The sequence below is a fragment of the Gigantopelta aegis genome, chromosome 5, assembly GCF_016097555.1.
Source record: "Gigantopelta aegis isolate Gae_Host chromosome 5, Gae_host_genome, whole genome shotgun sequence".
NCBI lineage: Eukaryota > Metazoa > Mollusca > Gastropoda > Neomphalida > Peltospiridae > Gigantopelta > Gigantopelta aegis.
In genome coordinates this window covers 12,824,910-12,850,003 of record NC_054703.1, presented here as the reverse complement: position 1 = coordinate 12,850,003, position 25,094 = coordinate 12,824,910, and the positions used below count along the sequence as shown (strand labels likewise).

Genomic DNA, 25,094 nt, shown 5'->3' with positions numbered 1-25,094 from the left:
AGAAATTCTAACGTCCATTTTTTCATATATCCATTTCTCCAATGCATTCCATATATATTTTATTTTATCACAATCATAAAACAAGTGTTGTAAGGTTTCAGGGACATTTGTACAAAAACTACACTTATTTGAATCTACATAGTGTATCATCTGTAAGAAACAATTTGTAGCTAAAATCCGATGGAGCAGTCGATACTGAAACCATAACAGGGTTGTATCTTTTACACATTTGATATGATTTTTCGCTACTGATATGATCACTTTAAGTAACCTAAAGTCCGAACCAAATTGTTAACAACTATGATAAATTACTCTCCTACCTTTAATTACCGTTATATTTCCCCAAAATTTTGTCCAGACACAAGTTGTAAAAAACCCATTACAGTGACACAGATTCCACATACGAGACTGTAACGATGTCGCCAGTATCGACTTCGCCGAGATAGCATAGGGCAGTTTTCTGCCGTCTGCCATTTTGTTTTTTTATGGAATACTCTTCAAGAGGGCTAATAAAAACATGAATATAACGTCATCACGTTTGCTTTTATATCATAACATGATAAGAAGTTGTTACATTAAATGATATCCTTTCACCCCTCTTGGAGATTATTCTATAAAAAGTCAAAATGGCAGCGGGCACAAAATTACATACTTTTTGCCCTAATGCTATATCAGCGAAGTTGATATAGGTGACATGGTTATCATCTAGTATGTGGAATCTGTGTTATTGTAATGTTTTTTTCTTTTCAAGATTTGTCTGGACAAAATGTGGGTACAATCTAACGAAAAATAAAGGTAGCAGAGCAATTTATCGTAGTTGTTAACAATTTGGTTCGGACTTTAGTAAGATGAGACAACTTGAAGACAGTCACACAGTCAGATTTGTTGGTTTTTCAAATTGTCTGAACCTGAAGCAACTAGAGTGGTCAGAGTGAGACTGTTTCTTTCTGACACACCTCTGACACGACTTGCCACTGTTTTGTTTAGAAACAGACAAATAGAATACATCATGTGATGTAACATAGTTTGAACCAACAGCTTTTGCAAGACATGTGCATTAAAGATCTGAAATGTTTCTTAACCCGTGAGTCATACTTGTTCTATTCTTGGGCCAACACTTTCACCAACTATATGCATTACAAGTGGACTACATTGCACACTTCTGTGGTAACAGACCCCCCCCCCCCCCCCCCCGCGTGCCCTCATTACTGAGTGTCTGTAGCTCTCGATAAACCCCCAACTCCTACTCTGTCAGTTCCAACGCATACTAGTACTTCGTTTTTCAACCGCTAACTGTGCTCTTTAGTTTGTACTTAATTGTGAAAAAGCGGAACTTTGTGCTTAAAAAGCGACTGGAACAAAATAAAATAAATGACCCCCTACCCCTCCAAAAAAATAACAACAAACAAACAACAAACCACCACCCCCCCAACAACCCCCCCCAAAAAAAAAAAAAAAAACCCAAAAAAACCCAAACCCCAACAAACAAACAACAACAACCAAAAAAAAGCAAGAAGAAGAAGAAAAGACAACCCCAGAACAAATAAGCCTTCAGTCTACACCAAGAACAAGAGATAAGGAAAAGGACAGATTTAATCGCAGTCCGCATATCGTCGTACTTGAATGGTCCGAACAACAGGCCATGATACCTTCCTCGTGACCGTTTCGCATGTGCTAACGTACTTGTTGTTCGGTAAGTTTAGCCTATTTGAACAGTTTTTTTCATGTTTATTTACAAATTACAAACAATGCACAGCGTTATCTATATAGCTGTATCAGGTTCACGTAAATGACATTTTTTGTGCTTTTTTTTTTTGACACATTGCCTAGCTATTTTTAGCCGAGAAACATTCGTATTATTCCCAGCAAATTCACAGTGTTGACACTCGAAATAGAACACGATTTCGGACGCTCATTATTCACAGTTGCGACATCCCGTTTCGTCCAGTGAAATGCACTGTTACGATTCCACAACGGCCCAAAATGTTTGGTCATACTTCCGATCATTTTCCGCATGTAGGCTAAACACGGTAGACACCGATGCCGAATGTTGGTTATAGAGAGCCGAAACTATTCGGATTTTAGGTAATTATAAATTCGTATTTCACATGTCAGAATGTTAGGCATTATTATGTTCTATACGATTTACACTACATACATTGCCGAAAGGTTAAAATTAACCAAGTAACGTGAGGTTTACCTTTTCAATTCCCGTATTTTTGCATTTAACATCTACTTACCATTTAATAAACAACTTAATTTGTATTAGCTTTGTTTAAGAAAATTCAGTCTTTAATCGTTAAAATGCTATTATGATGACAATGTTTGGTGTATTCTGTAGAATGTAGTGGTTGTTTATAAAAAACATGTCAAAGATCAACTCAACGTTTTTGTCCACTACCCTGTGTCTGATTTTGTCATAAGATATTGTAAAATAATGTAGGTACGTTTATTTTTTCTGTGTATTCGTTTAAAATAAAATATTAAATGTTTTCTTGTTTGTGTGGATTTTTTCTTTCTTTTTAACAGCTGGTGCTTGTATCTGAAAACAGTGTGACCTTTCTCCTGTGTTTATTTGTGAAAGCAAATTTGACTCTTAACACTGTATTCAGCCATATTATAAACCATGTACAAAATGTTTTAAAAACCAGTACTGAATTAAACATTAGCATTCAACTTAATATTTTTGGATGAATGAGAACCCTGCATTGGAAAACTTAGATATAGGACAGATAATTTAAAAATAATTACGAAAATTAACAAAAATAAAAATGAATAAACTTCAACAATGTAAACAACCGACTCTAATATCAGAATACTATAATAAAAATAACCAGTGCAATATGTTTAATTTGTATTCCTTGATATTAAAGGTTCTATAATCTCAGTTACAAATGACATATTTCGGAACAGAGCTTCTAGATTATGGTAGCCCCACTCCCGTGGCTAGTGATATTCAGTGTTTGGCTAGTACATAACTAATATTGCCATGCCCGACGGCTAGTAAAAAAGGGGTCAAATGTTGCAGTTAAGGCTATTTTGTCAATATGAATATCCTGACCTCACCCCAACCCCAATGTTAGTGTTTTAAGGTCCATCTCCCTCTTTAGGTGACATATTTGATTATTACTATTATTTAGTAAAGTAAAGTAGGGCTAGTGAATTTTTAATTGTGGCTAGTAAATTCTTTTAATCACTGATCCCATGGCTAGTGGATTTAAAAAAAATTCTAGAAGCCCTGTATTTTGTTAGTTTTAGATTTAATTGCAAACGAATCAATCTCATACACACTTTTTGCAAGAGTATCGAAATTGTAATATGCATATACTGCATAAACACACTCAATTCCTGTCTTTTCTAATCGTAAACAAATCTTAGGAAATCGGCGAATCCATAAAATCTAACAAACTGACTGAATTTGACCGTCAGAGACAGATACGAGTTGCTCAAAGATAACAAATTTGACAGCAAGATTTGCCTGGCATTTCCACAATATATTTCTGTATACATGTACTTACGTATACATTGAACATATATACATGTATATAAACACCAGTCATTATGATTGCCAAATTATTGGATCAAATGAAAGAATTACTTACAATGAACAATTGTACGATGCAATCAATAATTTGCTACAATTTCAATCGCAAATAATAGCAAACAATGAATATTGATAAAACAAAATATTTCAATTTGCAATGTACTATTAATTTTTCAATTTACTATGTAGGACTTTGCAGGCCTATTTAAAAAAACAAAAACCGAAATGGTTCAATGACTTTTGGTAGAGTTTACGTCAGCTCTAGAAAGATTCGGGGAATCCTTTCTCAGAAATTTTTTAAAACTAGAAATGCAATTTCTTGCATTCTAAAAATAAAATTCACCACGATATAATGGTGGAAATACATGGTGATAAGTGTTCAGGCCAGCTCATGTTGCCCGAATATCGCCAAGGTTTTTGTTCAGATGACCAACCTCGGTGGCGTCGTGGTTAGGCCATTGGTCTACAGGCTGGTAGGTACTGGGTTCGGATCCCAGTCGAGGCATGGGATTTTTAATCCAGATACCGACTTCAAACCCCGAGTGAGTGCTCCGCAAGGCTCAATGGGTAGGTGTAAACCACTTGCACCGACCATTGATCCATAACTGATTCAACAAAGGCCATGGTTTGTGCTATCCTGCCTGTGGGAAGCGCAAATAAAAGATCCCTTTCTGCCTGTCGTAAAAATGTAGCCTATGTGTCGACAGCGGTTTCCTCTAAAAACAGTGTCAGAATGACCATATGTGTGACGTCCAATAGCCGATGATAAGATAAAAAATCAATGTGCTCTAGTGGCGTCGTTAAATAAAACAAACTTTACTTTTACTTTTTTGTTCAAATGAGTATATTTGCTCCAGCATAGCCATATTTCCTCATAGGAATGGTTTTCTAAAATTTGTCCAATTGTTTCATGGATATTTAACATGTGAAAAAGCAAAAACCAACAGGAAATCAGTGTCTTACTAATATGTACAACACTATTTATTCAGTTAGTTTTGAACAGTGAATTGCATGAACTACTGTTCTGGTATTCGATTCCTTGTTGTTGGTCTTTATTAAACAGCATTTATCTCCGTGTTACTACTCTACACTGCATCTTCCTAGGTGAAACCACACACCCACACACCCACACCCACCCACCCATTTTACATTCAGTGCAATGATGTTTACTTCCGTTTTTTTAAGCACGTGTATTGCGTTCACTTATAAACCATACAAACTTCAGTATTGTTTATTATCGCGTCTCACTTTGTGATATAAAGTTTTAAGTGTCGCATTGTTACTACTGTAGTCCTGTGCAGCGGAAACTAATGATGTCTCAGATCTGATTGAATGAGACTACAATTAAAAATAAAATAAAATTTAATGTCCAATTTTCGTCAGGCTTTAATTTCGCGTCAACCTTTTATTTATGGTATGTATGTATGTATCTACCCATCTGTCTGTCTGTCTGTCTGTCTGTCTATCTATCTCTATATGTCTATGTCTATATCTGTGTCTATGTCTATGTATCTGTGTGTGTTTGTGTGTGTGTGTGTGTGTGTGTGTATATGTTATGTATATGTATACATATTATATATGTATGTATGTATCTACATTTTTTGAAAACAGCTGTTTTTGCTGAATACAAATAAATATGTTGTCCATGTGAAAAATAACATTTAGTGGGGTCATAATATGACCGTCTACAAAATTATTATTGTGTCGAAAATATGTTGTATCGAAGTATAAAAGCGTGTTTTATGTTTTCGTTATTTTAACTACATAAGCATTATTTTTCAAAACGTTTTTGAATTAGCATATTTAAATTTGTTTAGAAAAGTATGTTGGATACAATCCTAAAGAAATGATTGCACAAACATACATAAAAACATTGTCTGTGACACTATTATACTTAAATACAATGTATTTTTAACACAATCCGAATTTCGTATACTACTATACTGAGTCAAGTTAAAAACTTCACAGGGTCGTCTGATGACATCACAGCTTCAGTAGAGCCACCAACTGCAAGGTAACGCACCCTCATTGACTGCCTGATGCGTGTAAAGACTGTATTAGAGATACAGCGCCATTGTTCCACTAATGAGGCACCAAGTTCCTGCAAAATCTGTGGAGGGTTCCTCAGAATGCGCAGGCGTCTTCCCAGCACATCCCAGACGTGTTTGATGGGATTCAGGTCGGGCGACCTTGAAGGCCAATCCATGGCATTGATGCCCACGTTCCTCAGGTAATCCCTTGTCAAGATGACCGTGTGAGGTCTGGCGTTGTCATGCTGAAGATCAGGCCTGGACGATGAGCGCCGGCCATTTCCACAGAAAACACCCCCAAACCATTACACTTCCGCCGAATCTGTCAACTTCCCTGACACAACACTGAACATGACGTTCACCACGTCGTCTCCAAACCCTCTGCCTGCCATCGGCAAATCGCAGTGTGAATTTTGATTCAGTGCTAAACACGACATTATGCCAGTCCCTCTGAGTCCATCGCAAGTAGCGTTGAGCCCACAGTTGACTTTGACGTCGATGAAATGAGGCATAGCATCGAAGCAGGTCGTAACAAATATAGTTTTAATGTGTTTCTTCTTTGTGCCAGACTGTTGTGAGTAAGTAACGATAAAAGCACGCGTGCTATTGTAGTCACGTGACCAGTGGCACGTTCAAAACTACTTTGGCTCAGTGGTGCTGTGCACGTGCTATGGATCGAGTCACATGGACTGCGATGGGCTTCAAATGGAGTGTCAACATTGCCATTACAATATTTATTACAATATTAATTACTGAAAAATACCTGCTTTCAACACTCATTGATTTTATTCAAATTTTAGATTGTAAAGTTTTTTATTTGACTCAGTATAGTTTGTTTTTCTCATTTTGACGCCGTATACGAAATTTCTCAGATGGCTAGAAAGGTATGTTTGATATAGTCCTAGAGAAATGCTCGTACATCGATAAATGTGCTTTTCTTGAAAATGGGACTGGACTATTAACTTTTACCCATCTCAAAGACGTGTCATTAACTAAATGCAATTTAAATATGATTTTCATGACGGATTAGTTGATAATAATTAAAACAAAACAGTAAAAAATCAAAACTTTCTTACTATACAAGAAAAAGAAAAACATTAATTGAAAAAAAGAAAACCGAGTTTATCGACAGGTAGCAAACGACGATATTTCCTGCCATGTTTTTAAAGTCTTAGATTCTGTTTCGTTTATTCATTTACTGGTTCTGTTTCAGTAGTTCTCTTCATACTACAAGTTTGGCGACACATCAGCAAATGTTCATTCCAGCCTGGTTTCAGAGAGGCTGGTAAAGAAACAAGATGTTGTGAATTAGATCTCTGTCCTCTGTCCTAAAAGAACTTTGTCTAGCAGCGATGATAGATGTGTCGAACTCGAGGTCTCGTCAAAACAACTTAAAACGAATAACGAATAGGACGAATAAACGTCAACACGTTCTTGTGAGAGACCTTTCCAGTGTCATATTAAACGGCATATGAGGATCCACACTGGTGAAAAACCATATCAGTGTGAGGTGTGCAGAAAGTGTTTTCAACATATCTTGACACACACTATTGAAAAAACTTATCAGTGTGAGGTGTGCGGAAAGTGTTTTCAACATATCTTGACACACACTATTGAAAAACCTTATCAGTGTGAGGTGTGCAGAAAGTGTTTTCAACATATCTTGACACACACTATTGAAAAACCTTATCAGTGTGAGGTGCGTAGAAAGTGTTTTCAACATATCTTGACACACTTGAAAAACCATATCAGTGTGAGGTGTGTAGAAAGTGTTTTCAACATATCTTGACACATTTGAAAAACCATATCAGTGTGAGGTGTGCAGAAAGTGTTTTTTCGTTAGAAGAGATACCTGAAGCAGCATGTTAATTCACACTTAATTTCAAATGTGTGTGTGTGAAAAATAGGGGATTTTTTTTTAGACAGTTCCCTCGTGAAAGGACATATGCTCAAACAGAAATATCATTTGAACATTCACATTGGGGTTTAAAATTTTTAAATGTGATGTATATGTGAAGCGTTTTTCTCTCTATCGGTACTTGAAACAACACATGTTGGTTCACACTGGTGTTATGGCTTTCAAATGTGAGGTGTGTGCAAAATGTTTCTCACGAAATACCCACTTGAAACAACACATGTTGGTTCACACTGGTGTTAAGAATTTGAAATGTGAGGTGTGTGCAAAATGTTTCTCAAGCAATAGCAAATTGAAAAGACATATGCTGGTTCACACTGGTGATAGAAATTTTAAATGTGAGGTGTGTGCAAAATATTTGTCAAGCAATAGCATCTTGAATCAACATATGAACATTCACACTTGTATTAAGAATTTCAAATGTGATGTATGTGCAAAATGTTTCTCACAAAATACTGACTTGAAACGACATATGCACATTCATACAGGTGTTAAGCCTTTCAAATGTGAGGTATGTGCAAAATATTTCGCACTAAATATGGAACTAAAACGACATATGTTGGTTCACAGTGGTGTTAATAATTTCAAATGTGAGGTATGTGGAAAACGTTTTTCTCAAAATCTGCACTTAAAACAACATATGTTGGTTCACACTGGCGTTCTGCCTTTCAAATGTGAGGTTTGTGCAAAATGTTTCTCGAGCAACACCGACTTGAAACGACATATGTTTGTCCACACTGGTATTAAGAATTTCAGATGCGAAATATGTGAAAAATATTTCTCAATCTATGGTAACTTGAAACGACATATGTTGGTTCACTCTGGTGTTAGTAATGTTAAATGCGAGGTATGTGGAAAATGTATGTCAAGCAATGGCAACTTGAAACGACATATGAACATTCACACTGGTGTTAAGAATTTCAAATGTGAGGTATGTGCAAAATGTTTCTCACAAAATACTGACTTGAAACGACATATGAACATTCATACAGGTGTTATGCGTGAGGTATGTGCAAAACGTTTTTCTCAAAATCGGCACTTGAAACAACATATGTTCGTTCACACTGGTCTTATGCCTTTCAAATGTGAGGTTTGTGCAGAATATTTCTCAAGCAATACTGATCTGAAACGACATCAGTTGGTTCACACTGGTGTTAAGAATTTCAGTTGCGAAATATGTGAAAAATATTTCTCAATCAATAGCAACTTGAAACGACATATGAAGATTCACACATGAACATTCACACTGGTGTTATGCCTTCCCAATGTGAGGTATGTGCAAAATGTTTCTCACACAATATCGACCTGAAACAACATATTTTGGTTCACACTATTGTTCAGAGTTAAATTTGAGGTCAGGGCTTCTAGATTATGGTAGCCCCACTCACATGGCTAGTGATATTCAATGTTAGGCTGGTAAATAACTACTATTACCATGCCCGACGACTAGTGAAAAACAAAATTGTCAAATGTTGCAGTTAAGTATTTTGTAAATATGAATATCCTGACCCCACCCCAACCCACAGTGTTAAGTGTTTTAAGCTCCATCTCCCTCTTTACGTGACCTATCTGTTTATTTCAATTATTTAGTCAAATTGTATTAAATTAAAGTAAAGTAGGGATAGTGAATATTTAATCGTGGCTAGTGGATTTTATAAACATTCTAAAAGTTCTGGAGGTATGTGCAAAATGATTCACACCCAACTACAACTTGAAATATCATATGATGGTTCTCACAGATAATAAACCTTTCCAGTCCCAGATTAAACTATTTTAATGCCATTTTTTTGTTGTTAATAACATTTACAAATGTGATGTATCGATGTGTGCACACGAACTATTTTAGTATTTCTCAAGCATGTTTTCTGCTGATATTGTAAGTTTCTAATCTGATCATAAACTTTTTTTTTTATGTAGGCTCTCAGTCTGTATGTGTCAGAATTATATATCAATAAACAACTGATTTAAATATTTTCACTTTTTGTTTTTTATTTTGATACCAGTTTTTAAGTTTGAGTAATTTAACTAAATGGTTCTTGTGAAGTAGTAGTAAACATTTTAAGTCATGGTAAATGGTCGTGGTGACATGTTTAGCTTCGGTATGTCGGTCGTCAGCTGAGTGTTTCTAAAAGTGATTTGTCCAGCGTATGTCTGTCCATCCATCCATCAGCTTCCTTTGAAGTATAGGATTTTTTGTTAAATTTTTTTTTTTTATATACCAAACTTGGTTAACTCCCTTTGCGCTCTGCCTATGCAGCCATTTCCGTGACGTATTTTTGAAACAAACAATAATCATGTATGGCAACATTGTTGCACGATTAGTGGGTAATAAAAATAAAAGTGGACAGGACGTAGCACAATGGTAAAGTGCTCGCATGATGCACAGTCGGTCTGGGATCGATTCCCGTCTGTGGGAATTGATCGACCACAGTAGGCAAGCGCTGTATCACTGGGCTATGTCCCGCCCGTTCTGAGGATACCGTCTGTTAGATCTAAGCGTATCTCTGTTTCTGAAATACTTGAAACCCAGACTTAATTAGAATCTTCGTTTCTACCAAACTGACAAACACACGCACACGCACATACAGAGAGAGAGAGACGGAGAGAGAGAGAGAGAGAGAGAGAGAGAGAGAGAGAGAGAGAGAGAGAGAGAGAAAAGAAGTGTTTTATTTAACGACGCACTCAACACATTTTATTTACGGTTATATGGCGTCAAACATAAGGTTCAGGACCACACAGATTTTGAGAGGAAACCCGCTGTCGCCGCTACATGGGCTACTCTTCCGATTGGCAGCAAGGGATCTTTTATTTGCGCTTCCCACAGGCAGGATAGCACAAACCATGGCCTTTGTTGAACCAGTTATGGATCACTGGTCGGTGCAAGTGGTTTACACCTACCCATTAAGCCTTGCGGAGCACTCACTCAGGGTTTGGAGTCGGTATCTGGATTAAAAATCCCATGCCTCGACTGGGATCCGAACCCAGTACCTACCAGCCTGTAGACCGATGGCCTGCCACGACGCCACCGAGGCCGAGAGAGAGAGAGAGAGAGAGAGAGAGAGAGAGAGAGAGAGAGAGAGAGAGAGAGAGAGAGAGAGAGAGAGAGCGAGAGAGCGAGAGAGAGAGAGAGACACACACACACACACACACACAGACAGACCCCCCCCCCACACACACACACAAACACACACGCACTCATACACACACACAAACACACACAGACAGAGACACTAACATACACACAGACACACACACACACACACACACACGCATAATTTATAAACAAATTAAAAAAAAAAAAAAAAGTAGTAGTAGTAGCCATAGTAATAATTATAGTACACGTGCTTGGACTGTCTCTGACATGTAATAGTAGTCTCCAAAATAGTACACGGGCTTGGACTGTCTTTGACGTGTGATAGTAGTCTCCAAAATAGTACATGGTATTGGACTGTCTTTTACATGTAATAGTAGTCTCCAAAATAGTACACGGGCTTGGACTGTCTTTGACATGTGATAGTAGTCTCCAAAATTGGACACGGGCTTGGACTGTCTCTGGCATGTGATAGTAGTCTCCAAAATAGTACACGGGATTGGACTGTCTCTGACATGTAATAGTATGCTCCAAAATAGGACACGGGCTGGGACTGTCTTTGACATGCAATATTAGTCTCCAAAATAGTACACGGGCTGGGACTGTCTCTGACATGTAATAGTATGCTCCAAAATAGGACACGGGCTGGGACTGTCTTTGACATGCAATATTAGTCTCCAAAATAGTACACGGGCTGGGACTGTCTTTGACATGTAATATTAGTCTCCAAAATAGTACACGTGCTGGGACTGTCTTTGACATGTAATAGTACATGGACTGGGACTGTCTATGACATGTAATAGTACACGGGCTGGGACTGTCTTTGACATGTAATAGTACATGGACTGAGACTGTCTTTGACATGTAATAGTACACGGGCTTGGACTGTCTTTGACATGTAATAGTACATGGACTGGGACTGTCTTTGACATGTAATAGTACACGGACTGGGACTGTCTTTGACATGTAATAGTACACGGACTGGGACTGTCTTTGACATGTAATAGTACACGGACTGGGACTGTCTTTGACATGTAATAGTACACGGGCTGGGACTGTCTTTGACATGTAATAGTACACGGGTAGGACTGTCTATGACATGTAATAGTACACGGGCTGGGACTGTCTTTGACATGTAATAGTACATGGACTGGGACTGTCTTTGACATGTAATAGTACACGGACTAGGACTGTCTTTGACATGTAATAGTACATGGACTGGGACTGTCTTTGACATGTAATAGTACACGGGCTGGGACTGTCTTTGACATGTAATAGTACACGGGTAGGACTGTCTTTGACATGTAATAGTACACGGACTGGGACTGTCTTTGACATGTAATAGTACACGGACTGCGACTGTCTTTGACATGTAATAGTACACGGGCTGGGACTGTCTTTGGCATGTAATAGTACACGGACTGGGACTGTCTTTGACATGTAATATTAGTCTCCAAAATAGTACACGGGCTGGGACTGTCTTTGACATGTAATAGTACACGGGCTGGGACTGTCTTTGGCATGTAATAGTACACGGACTGGGACTGTCTTTGACATGTAATAGTACACGGGCTGGGACTGTCTTTGACATGTAATAGTACACGGGTAGGACTGTCTATGACATGTAATAGTACACGGGCTGGGACTGTCTTTGACATGTAATAGTACATGGACTGGGACTGTCTTTGACATGTAATAGTACACGGACTAGGACTGTCTTTGACATGTAATAGTACATGGACTGGGACTGTCTTTGACATGTAATAGTACACGGGCTGGGACTGTCTTTGACATGTAATAGTACACGGGTAGGACTGTCTTTGACATGTAATAGTACACGGACTGGGACTGTCTTTGACATGTAATAGTACACGGACTGCGACTGTCTTTGACATGTAATAGTACACGGGCTGGGACTGTCTTTGGCATGTAATAGTACACGGACTGGGACTGTCTTTGACATGTAATATTAGTCTCCAAAATAGTACACGGGCTGGGACTGTCTTTGACATGTAATAGTACACGGGCTGGGACTGTCTTTGGCATGTAATAGTACACGGACTGGGACTGTCTTTGACATGTAATATTAGTCTCCAAAATAGTACACGGGCTGGGACTGTCTTTGACATGTAATAGTACACGGGCTGGGACTGTCTTTGACATGTAATAGTACACGGACTGGGACTGTCTTTGGCATGTAATAGTACACGGACTGGGACTGTCTTTGACATGTAATATCAGTCTCCAAAATAGTACACGGGCCGGGACTGTCTTTGACATGTAATAGTACATGGACTGGGACTGTCTTTGACATGTAATAGTATACGGGCTGGGACTGTCTTTGACATGTAATAGTACATGGACTGGGACTGTCTTTGACATGTAATATCAGTCTCCAAAATAGTACACGGGCCGGGACTGTCTTTGACATGTAATAGTACATGGACTGGGACTGTCTTTGACATGTAATAGTACACGGACTGGGACTGTCTTTGACATGTAATATCAGTCTCCAAAATAGTACACGGGATGGGACTGTCTTTGACATGTAATAGTACACGGGCTGGGACTGTCTTTGACATGTAATAGTACATGGACTGGGACTGTCTTTAACATGTAATAGTACATGGACTGGGACTGTCTTTGACATGTAATAGTACACGGGCTGGGACTGTCTTTCACATGTAATAGTACACGGGATGGGACTGTCTTTGACATGTAATATTAGTCTCCGAAATAGTACACGGGCTGGGACTGTCTTTGACATGTAATAGTACATGGACTGGGACTGTCTTTGACATGTAATAGTACACGGACTGGGACTGTCTTTTACATGTAATAGTACACGGACTGGGACTGTCTTTGACATGTAATAGTACACGGGCTGGGACTGTCTTTGACATGTAATAGTACACGGGCTGGGACTGTCTTTGACATGTAATAGTACATGGACTGGGACTGTGTTTGACATGTAATATTAGTCTCCAAAATAGTACACGGGCTGGGACTGTCTTTGACATGTAATAGTGCACGGGCTGGGACTGTCTTTGACATGTAATAGTACACGGACTGGGACTGTCTTTGACATGTAATAGTACACGGATTGGGACTGTCTTTGAAATGTAATATTAGTCTCCAAAATAGTACACGGGCTGGGACTGTCTTTGACATGTAATAGTACATGGACTGGGACTGTCTTTGACATGTAATAGTACATGGACTGGGACTGTCTTTGATTTGTAATAGTACACGGGCTGGGACTGTCTTTGACATGTAATAGTACACGGGATGGGACTGTCTTTGACATGTAATATTAGTCTCCAAAATAGTACACGGGCTGGGACTGTCTTTGACATGTAATAGTACTAAGGACTGGGACTGTCTTTGACATGTAATATTACACGGACTGGGACTGTCTTTGACATGCAATAGTACACGGACTGGGACTGTCTTTGACATGTAATAGTACACGGACTGGGACTGTCTTTGACATGCAATAGTACATGGGCTGGGACTGTCTTTGACATGTAATAGTACACGGACTGGGACTGTCTTTGACATGTAATAGTACACGGGCTGGGACTGTCTTTGACATGTAATAGTACACGAGCTGGGACTGTCTTTGACATGTAATAGTACACGGACTGGGACTGTCTTTGACATGTAATAGTACATGGGCTGGGACTATCTTTGACATGTAATAGTACACGGACTGGGACTGTCTTTGACATGTAATAGTACATGGGCTGGGACTGTCTTTGACATGTAATAGTACACGGACTGGGACTGTCTTTGACATGTAATAGTACATTGGCTGGGACTATCTTTGACATGTAATAGTACACGGACTGGGACTGTCTTTGACATGTAATAGTACATGGGCTGGGACTATCTTTGACATGTAATAGTACACGGACTGGGACTGTCTTTGACATGTAATAGTACATGGGCTGGGACTATCTTTGACATGTAATAGTACACGGACTGGGACTGTCTTTGACATGTAATAGTACATGAGCTGGGACTGTCTTTGACATGTAATAGTACATGAGCTGGGACTGTCTTTGACATGTAATAGTACATGAGCTGGGACTGTCTTTGACATGTAATAGTACATGAGCTGGGACTGTCTTTGACATGTAATAGTACATGAGCTGGGACTGTCTTTGACATGTAATAGTACACGGACTGGGACTCTTTTTTTTCATTCTGTTTGACGGACACATTTTTGTAAAAAAAAAAAAATTATACAGTCCACAAACGCAGTCCTTTAGCTTACTTTTGAAGGTATCAAGCGACTGATAGACTACTCTCCTCGTAAGCTCTAGGCGGATGATTTTAATTTCATAGCTGAAGTATTGAGTAAATCTTGCACATATTAACAGAAAGAAGTTTTGAAAACAAACATTGGATAATCATTAAATCAGGCTGACTGGGGTTAAAGCCGCACACCCTAGTTCCATCCAGCGAAAATAAATTATAATTTGGTTAATCTACAAACCTGTAACACACTTAGATCACGTTTTTATCAAATGGAGTGAAAAAGCAGGTTTTATATCGATAAATACCATGGGAATCCCCATGTCCCAATTGCTTGAAATAATTTTGAAAGTTTGTATTCTGATGTCACCGGTAGATGTCGCTCGAAGCACAACAATGCCTACGTCACGACACATTTTACAGACTTGGGGTGCGTTCTTTTCACCTCTCCTGGACATGTTCCAACTGTTCTGTCCTGGTTGTATCCCCTCTCCAGATATCGTAGGACTTAGCAAAATTATTGGTTTTAAGGGTTTGTAACGTTTTGTATTGAGATACTTACTTGTCTGAACTTTATTGTTACTTAAAATGTTCACGAACTGTGAAGAAAAATCTCACAAATGAACAACAACAAATCGGATGTTGATTGTGCGAACCGTGCACGAGAAAACAAACTGAACCAAAATGATAACGGTCACGTGGCATACCAACGTCTGTGACATTGAAATGGAAATATCCCGTCTAAAAATAGATTAGACCTTGTCTCCTCAACGTTTTTTTCTCAAACGTGCGTCCGTTTTTCAGAAATACGAAAAATGCATTTTGTGGTATTACAAACACCAGGATTACCAGGATTACCAAAAAACACTTCAGGTGAATGGAAATGTATATTCTAAATAATAAACGGTAAGTAAAGTGCAATTTTATTTGTAAAAAAATGGGTTTAATAGCGAAAAACAACGCCGTAATGGATAACAACTAGCCGTAACTAGGTTGTGTCCCTTTAAGGCAGCTTCTACTCAACAACCAGGGGGAGTCGCACTGTTGGCACGCACATTTATAGGTGGACGATAAAGATCGCTGCTTGGATGAAAGTAACATGAGTTGGTCCCAAGCTCGATGGCACACCTTAGATCTTCCAGACGTATTCGTTGATGATTAATTCAAAACAAAACTACAAACCTCCCCCCCCCCCCCACCAAATACCTTCTTACTATGATATATATATATATATATATATATATATATATATAGATAGAGAGAGAGAGAGAGAGAGAGAGAGAGAGAGAGAGAGAGAGAGAGAGAGAGAGAGAGAGAGAGAGAGAGAGAGAGAGAGAGACAGACAGACAGACAGAGAGAGAGAGAGACAGACAGACAGACAGAGAGAGAGAGAGAGAGAGAGAGAGAGAGAGAGAGAGAGAGAGAGAGAGAGAGAGAGAGAGAGAGAGTGTGTGTGTCTTAGAGTTGTAACAAGTCAAAATTTCTTGGCATGTTGTTCAAGGCATAGCTTGTTTCATTGATTCATTTACTGGTTCTGTTTCAGCACTTCTTTTCATCCTACAACTTTGTAGACAATGTTTCTCGCCAAGTAACACCTTGTTGGTTCACACTTGTGTTAAGAATTTTAAATGTGAGGTATGTGGAAAAGGTTTTTCTCTCAATCGGTACTTGAAACGACATATGTTGGTTTACACTGATGTTATGGCTTTCAAATGTTAGGTATGTGCAAAATGTTTCTCACACCTTGAAACAACTTATGAACATTCACAATGTTGTTAAGAATGTCAAATGAAGGTATGTGCAAAATGTTTCTCAAGCAATGACAAACTGAAACAACTTATGAACATTCACAATGTTGTTAAGAATGTCAAATGGAGGTATGTGCAAAATGTTTTTCACAAAATAACACCTTGAAATAACATGAACATTCACATTTGCACTGTACACATAAGGTATGACTGGCAAGCATGTTTTAATGTTATTATAATATAAAATAGTATTTATAATTAGTACGTAATTTTATATACATTAAAGAGTTTTGATTAAAAACTAGTAAACATATTTTATAATAAAAGAATGGTAAAGTTGTTTAATAGTAAGCTTAGTAATTAACATAAAACTAAGTTTTATAATGTTTCTATATATAACAAAACTCATATTTTAAAGTAATAGATATGCATTTTGTTTACATTTAGAAGTACATGCGTATTTTATTTTGACAGCAAGTACGTTAAGGGAAGTTACGTTGGTAGTAAATTGCCTGTATAATTATTCAGGTGTTTAATAAAGACAGATCATGTTGTGCATGTTATTTATATACCTTGGTATAATTCAATAATATTTGAATTATGAATTATGTATATGATTGAATATTGAGAGAGAGAGAGAGAGAGAGAGAGAGAGAGAGAGAGAGAGAGAGAGAGAGAGAGAGAGAGAGAGAGAGAGAGAGAGAGAGAGAGAGGAGAGGGAGAGGGAGAGGGAGAGGGAGAGGGAGAGGGAGAGGGAGAGGGAGAGGGAGAGGGAGAGAGTGGAGTGTGAGTACACCGAGTTAAGACCATCAAAATACACCTGATTACAAGAACAGTTTTTTCTATGTGATTGGTTGGTTTTGTGGTGATATGCAGAGTGGGTCATTGGATCAGCATTTCTTTTCACTAATTTAACACAGAATTTAGTTGTCAAAGAGTGACACACTTTCTGTTAAAAGATCATATGAAATATCACTTGATGCTAAACACTGAGTAGCTCGAGGACCGGAACATGTCAGCGTGGCAGTATAAACATGTTGATATATACTTCAGCGATTAAAACGAAATTTAAATATTGAAATGTGATGGCTACGGAATGATTTACTTACAGTGCCAGCTAAATGTTATTTGATACTGATATTTTCAAATGTCATGTGTCTATAAACGTTTCTACCAAATGAGTTTAGACACAATATAAGTTTAGGCATAATACTAGTTTATGCTGGTTATGAGGTTTCCAAAATTGATGTCAGTACCACAGGTTTCAGACACAGTGCCAGATTAAACGATTTTAATGCCATTTTTTGTTGTTAATAAGATTTACAAATGTGATGTATGGATGTGTGCACACGAACTATTTTATTATTTCTCAAGCATGTTTTCTGCTGATATTGTAAGTTTCTAATCTGATCATAAACTTTTTTTTTTCTGTAGGCTCTGTATGTGTCAGAATTATATATCAATAAACAACTGATTTAAATATTTTCACTTTTTGTTTTTTATTTTGATACCAGTTTTTAAGTTTGAGTAATTTAAATACATGTTTCTTGTGAAGTAATAATAAACATTCCAAGTCATGGTAAATGGTCCTGGTGACATGTCGGTCTTCAGCTAAGTGCTTCGAATAGTGATTTGTCCAGCGTCTGTCTGTTTGTCCATCCATCCATCACCTTCCTTTGAAGTATAGGATTTTTTTTTTTTTTTTTACACAGAACATGGTTAATTACCCTTGCCGCCAGCTGGCGCTTTGCGTATGGAGCCATTTCCGGGACGTATTTTTGAGACACAAACGATATCCCTTGATGCTAAAGATGAGTTGTCAGAAGATCCGAACTTGGCCACATGGCAGCATAATATGTTGATATATACTTAAGGGGATAAAACGAAATTTAAATATTGAAATGTGATACCTACAAAATGATTTACTCAGGATTTTGTTTTAGTATATATAGTGAACGTTTATACCAGATAAGCCAGTGAGTATATATAGTGAACGTTTATACCAGATAAGCCAGTGAGTATATATATATATATATATATATATATATATATATATATATATATATATATATATATATATATATATATATATATATATATATAGTGAACGTTTAAATCCAGATAATCCAGTGAGTATATATAATGAACGTTTAAACCAGATAATTCAGTGAGTATATATAGTGAACGTTTAAACCAGATAATTCAGTGAGTATATATAGTGAACGTTTAAACCAGATAAGCCAGTGAGTATATATATAGTGAACGTTTAAACCAGATAATTCAGTGAGTATATATAGTGAACGTTTATACCAGATAAGCCAGTGAGTATATATAGTGAATGTTTAAACCAGATAATTCAGTGAGTATATATAGTGAACGTTTATACCGATAACAGTGAGTCCCGTTTCTCATGTTGCTCGGCATATATAGTGAATGTTAATACCAGATAACCTAGAGCGTCGAGTACGAATCCACTGCTGTGAACCAGTACACAGTAAATCGCTTTCACGCGCGGACCAATAATTTGACGGAAGAGATTTGTTTAAAAAGAAACTATTAACAAAAGAGGAAATAAGGGGCCGTTCAAATATTACGTAAGGCTAATTTTGTCAAAATTAGACACCCACCCACCCCCTTGTAACGCCCCATAACGCTAGACCATACACTCCCCCAAAATATTACGTAACGTTTGGAGATACCCCCCCCCCCCCCCCCCCCCCAACACACAGAACAGAACTTTATTTACTCTCAGGCCGTAAACCACGACATATGAGGTACATAATACAATTATACATATATTTTGACAAGATGGAAAACGTATAAGTATTTCACATAAATAAATAAATAAACAAATACATATATTTATATATACATACATAAAATACATATCCATATAGGTATTTTAGCCGGGGGACTTAAAGGTATTCATAATAAATTGACAGAAAATTGACAATTTACGAAGGACACCGGTTTTCTTGCTGTTGAAGATATTATAAAACTTATATATATTAGGTTTTGATTGACAGTATTGTGGTAAGTAAATAATTCTGGGTTCTTTAAAAAGCAAAGCAACGTCGCAATGTTTATTTATACCCATGTGTACTACGATGACGTCATTAAAGTGATGTATTGCGCCATTTTACAAAATCTGGTGTATTAAAACATTTCAATTTGATCAATAATTGTTTTGGGTTTACATTTACTTCTAAAAACCTACATTATATATTGTTGTCATGGCATGGCATATTTAAGAGAAAACAAAATTGTTACGTAACGCTGTTCAATACACCCCCACCCCTTGTAACGCCACATAACGCTTGGACTTACACCCCTCACCCCCCTAAGCGTTACGTAATATTTGAATGGCCCCAAAAGTAAAGGAAACATGTCTTCAACATCGTCCTGTTTTCCGTAAGATTGCAATCAGCCTGCGAAAGAAAAAAAACATATATAGTAGGATCCGTCCCTTGGGTTCGGTTTGATGTTGCATGTTCACCGTTCTAATGACCGTCTGGTTTTTTTGCGTCATTACTTGTGAGTTCATCAATAGGTTTACTAGAGTGGTCCCCGCACCAGACCATCCCATCTCTTCTACTTCTCGTAATTACTGGTGAGTTCATCAAGAGGTTTACTAGACTGGTCTCCGCACCAGACCATCCCTGCTACTTCGCGTCATTAAGTATGGTGAATTCATCAAGAGGTTTACTAGACTGGTCCCCGCACCAGACCATCCCTGCTACTTCGCGTCATTATTGGCCTCAGATTACAGTTATCTTCCCATTTGGTCTCATTTTAAAGGTAATATCCCGATACTTACTGAGCATTGCTTTAATATATATATATATCATTGGAATGAATGAAGGAAGGAAATGGTTTATTTAACAATGCACTCAACACATTTTATTTACGGTTATAAGACGTCGGACATATGGTTATGGACCACACAGATATTGAGGGAGGAAACCCGCTGTCGCCACTTAATGGGCTACTCTTTTCGATTAGCAGCAAGGGATCTTATATATGCACCATCCCATAAACAGGATAGCACATACCACGGCCTTTGATGTACCAGTCATGGTGCACTGGCTGGAGCGAGAAATAGCCCAATGGACCCAGTGACGGGAATCGATCCCAAACCGACCGCGCATCAAGCGAGCGCTTTACCACTGGGCTACGTCTCCCCCCGTATATCACTGGAATGCATTAGTGTGAGCCATTTTTTAGGTGGAAAAATGGACTGATGGACCTCAGATTACAGTTATCTTCCCATTTGGTTGTGGAAAATCCGGAAATTTGTCCGCGCAAGTAGTCTGCTATTTGACTGTAATTATTTCATGGCAGACAGCTATAAAGTAGCAAATATTTGACTGAATTTGACAAGGGAGAGCATGCAGTTTGTAAACATGTGTAACTTGTTGACATTGAAGACTGGTTTGTGGTAATTCTGGCCCATGCAAAAGTAGAGTCATTTGTGTAAAATGGGTGTACTCCCGGGCAGATTTAGTGGCTGTTTTGTTTAAACCAATGTCCTGGGAGAAAGAGCTGGACAACAGGGGTTGTCCTTTTCAGGGTATGTGTCCCCCAGGCAGGCAAAGGTACATACCAAAATCCATGGGCCTGCTGATATGAATAAAAATGGTATAGCCACAAAGAATATGTAGAAACATATAACGTAATTAATTGTGGTCTGTGGCCTTACTGGTGAGTTCATCAGTAGGTTTACTAGACTGGTTCCGGCACGGAATTGGCAGAATTATCAATTAGGCGTATCGACGTTTTACGTGACGTTAAATGGATTCCAACTGAGGAGTAACTCAATAAGTAAAAAAAAGGTGTAAAGTTTGTTTTATTTAACGATGCCGCTAGAGCAAATTGATTTTTTATCTTATCATCGGCTATTGGACGTGAAACATATGGTCATTCTGACACTGTTTTTAGAGTAAACCCGCTGTCGCCACATAGGCTACTCTTTTACGATAGGCAGCAAGGGATCTTTTATTTGCGATTCCCACACGCAGGATAGCACAAACCATGGCCTTTGTTGAACCAGTTATGGATCACTGGTCGGTGAAAGTGGTTTACACCTACCCATTGAGCCTTGTGGAGCACTCACTCAGGGTTTGGAGTCGGTATCTGGATTAAAAATCCCATGCCTCGACTGCGATCCGAACCCAGTACCTACCAGCCTGTAGACCGATGGCCTAACCACGACGCCATCGAGGCCGGTACATGATAAGTAACCCACAGGACCCTAGCCTGTTACAGAAAGGAAAGGAATGTTTGTTTAATGACACCTCAGCACATTTTAAACTACGACTACGTACTCCAGCCCGTCTTGTAATTTAGTAGTAGTAGTAGTAGTAGTAGTAGTAGTAGTATAGTAGTAGTAGTAGTAGAGTAGTAGTAGTAGTAGTAGTAGTAGTAGTAGTAGTAGTAGTAGTAGTGGTAGTAGTAGTAGTAGTAGTAGTAGTAGTAGTAGTAGTAGTAGTAGTAGTAGTAGTAGTAGTAGTAGTAGTAGTAGTAGTAGTAGTAGTAGTAGTAGTAGAGTAGTAGTAGTAGTAGTGGTAGTAGTAGTAGTAGTAGTAGTAGTAGTGGTAGTAGTAGTAGAGTAGTAGTAGTAGAGTAGTAGTAGTAGTAGTAGTAGAGTAGTAGTAGTAGTAGTGGTAGTAGTAGTAGTAGTAGTAGTAGAGTAGTAGTAGTAGTAGTAGAGTAGTAGTAGTGGTAGTAGTAGTAGAGTAGTAGTAGTAGTAGTAGAGTAGTAGTAGTAGTAGTAGCAGTAGTAGTAGTAGTAGTAGAGTAGTAGTAGTAGTAGTAGTAGTAGTAGTAGAGTAATAGTAGTAGTAGTAGTAGTAGTAGTAGTTTTGATGGTCTTATATATATATATGTGTGTGTGTGTGTGTGTGTGTGTGTGTGTGTGTGTGTGTGTCTGCTAACTTATAAAGCTGGCCTGTTTTCGCTCCACGCGACAGATTGTGCCTTCTATCAGAGCTTGTGTCCCCCCTCACATTCTGATATGGCAGGCCCGTAGCATGGTGGACATTATGGGGGGGGGGGGGGGGGAGAGCAATTGAACGAGCATCGAAGGCACGATGTATTTGGGGGGGTCCGGGGCATGATTCAAAGGTTATTTGCCTGTTACTTAACTCTCGCCGTTAATCTCGATCCGTTTGTATCGCTACAACTTTTACATTCAGTCGAGATGTAAAGGTTTTAAAAAAAAGAAACAAAGAAAACCCAAAATTATTGGGGTGGGGGTCCGGGCCACCCTGGGCACCCCTCCTGCTACGGGCCTGTATGGTTCCTACGGGCGTGCTCAACGTCTGTGAGTGAGGAGTTAGTGCAAAACCTCTATTGCGAGCTGAGGCGTCGTTAGGTGGGGTTTGTTTTGTTTGGGTTTTTTTGCAGGTTTTTTTGTGGGGGGTGGGGGGGGGGGGGTGAGGAGGGTTTTTTATGATTGGCTTTTATAAATTTATAAATATTTCGAAGATTTGTTTATAAAATGGATGTGTTTAATTATTTCTAAATGTGGAACTCTTTCTTGTCAAATGAATGTGATTAAATATGGAGAAGTGTTTGGAATGTTTCACGTTGTTAAATTTCATATTTTCGTGTTGCAATATCAAAGGTATACAGATGTACACATTTATAAGCTAACAAACATTTATATAAACTCGTCTTCACATTGAATTAATACTCGGTCAGGTTTGTACCGAAGAAGCAAAAAAAATCTATGGTGCATATAAAAGATCCCTTGCTACTAATGGAAAAATGTAGCGGGTTTCCTCTCTAAGACTGTGTCAAAATTACCTTATGTTTGACATCCAATAGCCGATTATTAATAAATCAATGTGCTCTAGTGGTGTTGTTAAACAAAACCAACAAACTTACTGAACCATGTGACTGCCACGTGACGTGCCACATGCCACTTTTTTTTTTTTTAATAAATAAATTAAAAAACAATTTATTTTTTTTTAAATTAAAAGAGAAAACAAAAGAAACAGTTTTATTGGTCACCGTGGACAATTTATAATAGGGTGGTGTTTTAACACTCGGGCCACCAAGATTTGATCAAGCAATTCCGATGGCAAGTGAACAGAACAAATTATTTCTTCAATTAAGCCCTTTTATAAAATTATATAACATTATTCCACCACCAGCAATTACGTGACCATAAATGATATTAATGTACCTACCTACCGATCCTCGTTGGTGCGCCCATTGGCCTATTTCTTGTTCCAGCTGGTGCACCACGGATGGTATATCAAATGCCGTGGTATGTGCCACCCCGTCTTTGGGTTGATGCATATACAAGATCCCTTGCTACAATTTAGAATAATAAAGCGGGTTTTCTATCTAAGAATATTTATCAGAATTACCAAATGTTTGACACCCAGTAGCCAATGATTAATAAATCAATGTGCTCTAGTGGTGCCATTAAAGAAACAAACTTTCATTTTAAATTTAGGTAATTTTAACATAGTCTTACTGAGGAAACCTACATTTTTTCCATTCGTAGCAAGGGATCTTTTATATGCACCATCCCACAGACAGTTCTATAACCAGGAAGAGACAGGCGAATTCCCTCCCCCCACCTCCGCTTCAGATATCGATCCTATCAGCAGGTAACACCCCTCTCTCCAACTAGTCTGTGACTCCCACTTCAGTATTCACATATTGTTGTTATTGGCTTGTATCCCCCACCCCCTAAACCAGAGGCTATGACCCCTCGCCAGGTATCATTGTTATCAGCATGTAACGTCCCCCCACACCTATAGACTGTGACCCCCACTTGAGATATCGTTCATATCGACTTATAACCCCCCTCAAATAGACTGACCCTTACTTCAGATGTCGTTCCTATCCTGTATACGACCCCCAGTTCCATCACTGTAGATGTTCGATGGGTCATAGGATCAAATCCCCCGGCAGACCTATTGGTGCAGGATACCCCCTCTGAATCCGACCTGAATATAAAGTCAGTCAGTGTTATATGCATACTGTTGTTTTCATGTGTACAACAATTCACAAATAGTGCACAAAATAACAAGACATTTTTAACAATACATATTTATTTGATTACAAGGCATACAAAGTACTTGATTAATTACTGTTACACAGTGCAACGTGTAAAAAATATGGTCTGTACATATTTATATTTCTCACAGTTGGCGTAATTATTTTACCAGACCCGTCTGACAGATTGAAACAGTAGAGGAGGGGGATCATAAATATAAAGAATGCAGGTCCTTAACTAGTCTAAACTAAGAGGGGTGTCAGTTCAAAAAGAGTCGGTGTATAGTAATAATGGGCTATGCCCAGAAAAGTCTCCTGTTGATTAAAAAAACTTCGATTTTTAGGTGTACAACTGACCCAACATTCCATGCCCCCTTCTCCGTACGGATCTGTAATGATAAAAAGTTAAGTTTCTGAATCACATTGTTCTAGGCTACATTTTAAATTAATTAGCTTGTCTACCATTTGCCTACTTGAAAGACAAAAGTGGAAG

At 38.3% G+C, this 25,094-nt stretch overlaps 1 protein-coding gene across 1 annotated transcript; it reads left to right on the top strand.

The window, feature by feature from the left end:
* Positions 1 to 1,652: 1,652 nt before the first annotated feature.
* LOC121373458 (zinc finger protein 708-like) lies at positions 1,653 to 8,959 on the top strand. The gene is made up of 2 exons (XM_041500122.1): positions 1,653 to 1,693; positions 6,788 to 8,959. Exon 2 carries the CDS (start codon positions 7,626 to 7,628, stop codon positions 8,724 to 8,726), a length of 1,101 nt encoding a protein of 366 aa, XP_041356056.1. The 5' UTR covers positions 1,653 to 1,693; positions 6,788 to 7,625; the 3' UTR covers positions 8,727 to 8,959.
* The last annotated feature ends 16,135 nt before the right edge of the window (positions 8,960 to 25,094 follow it).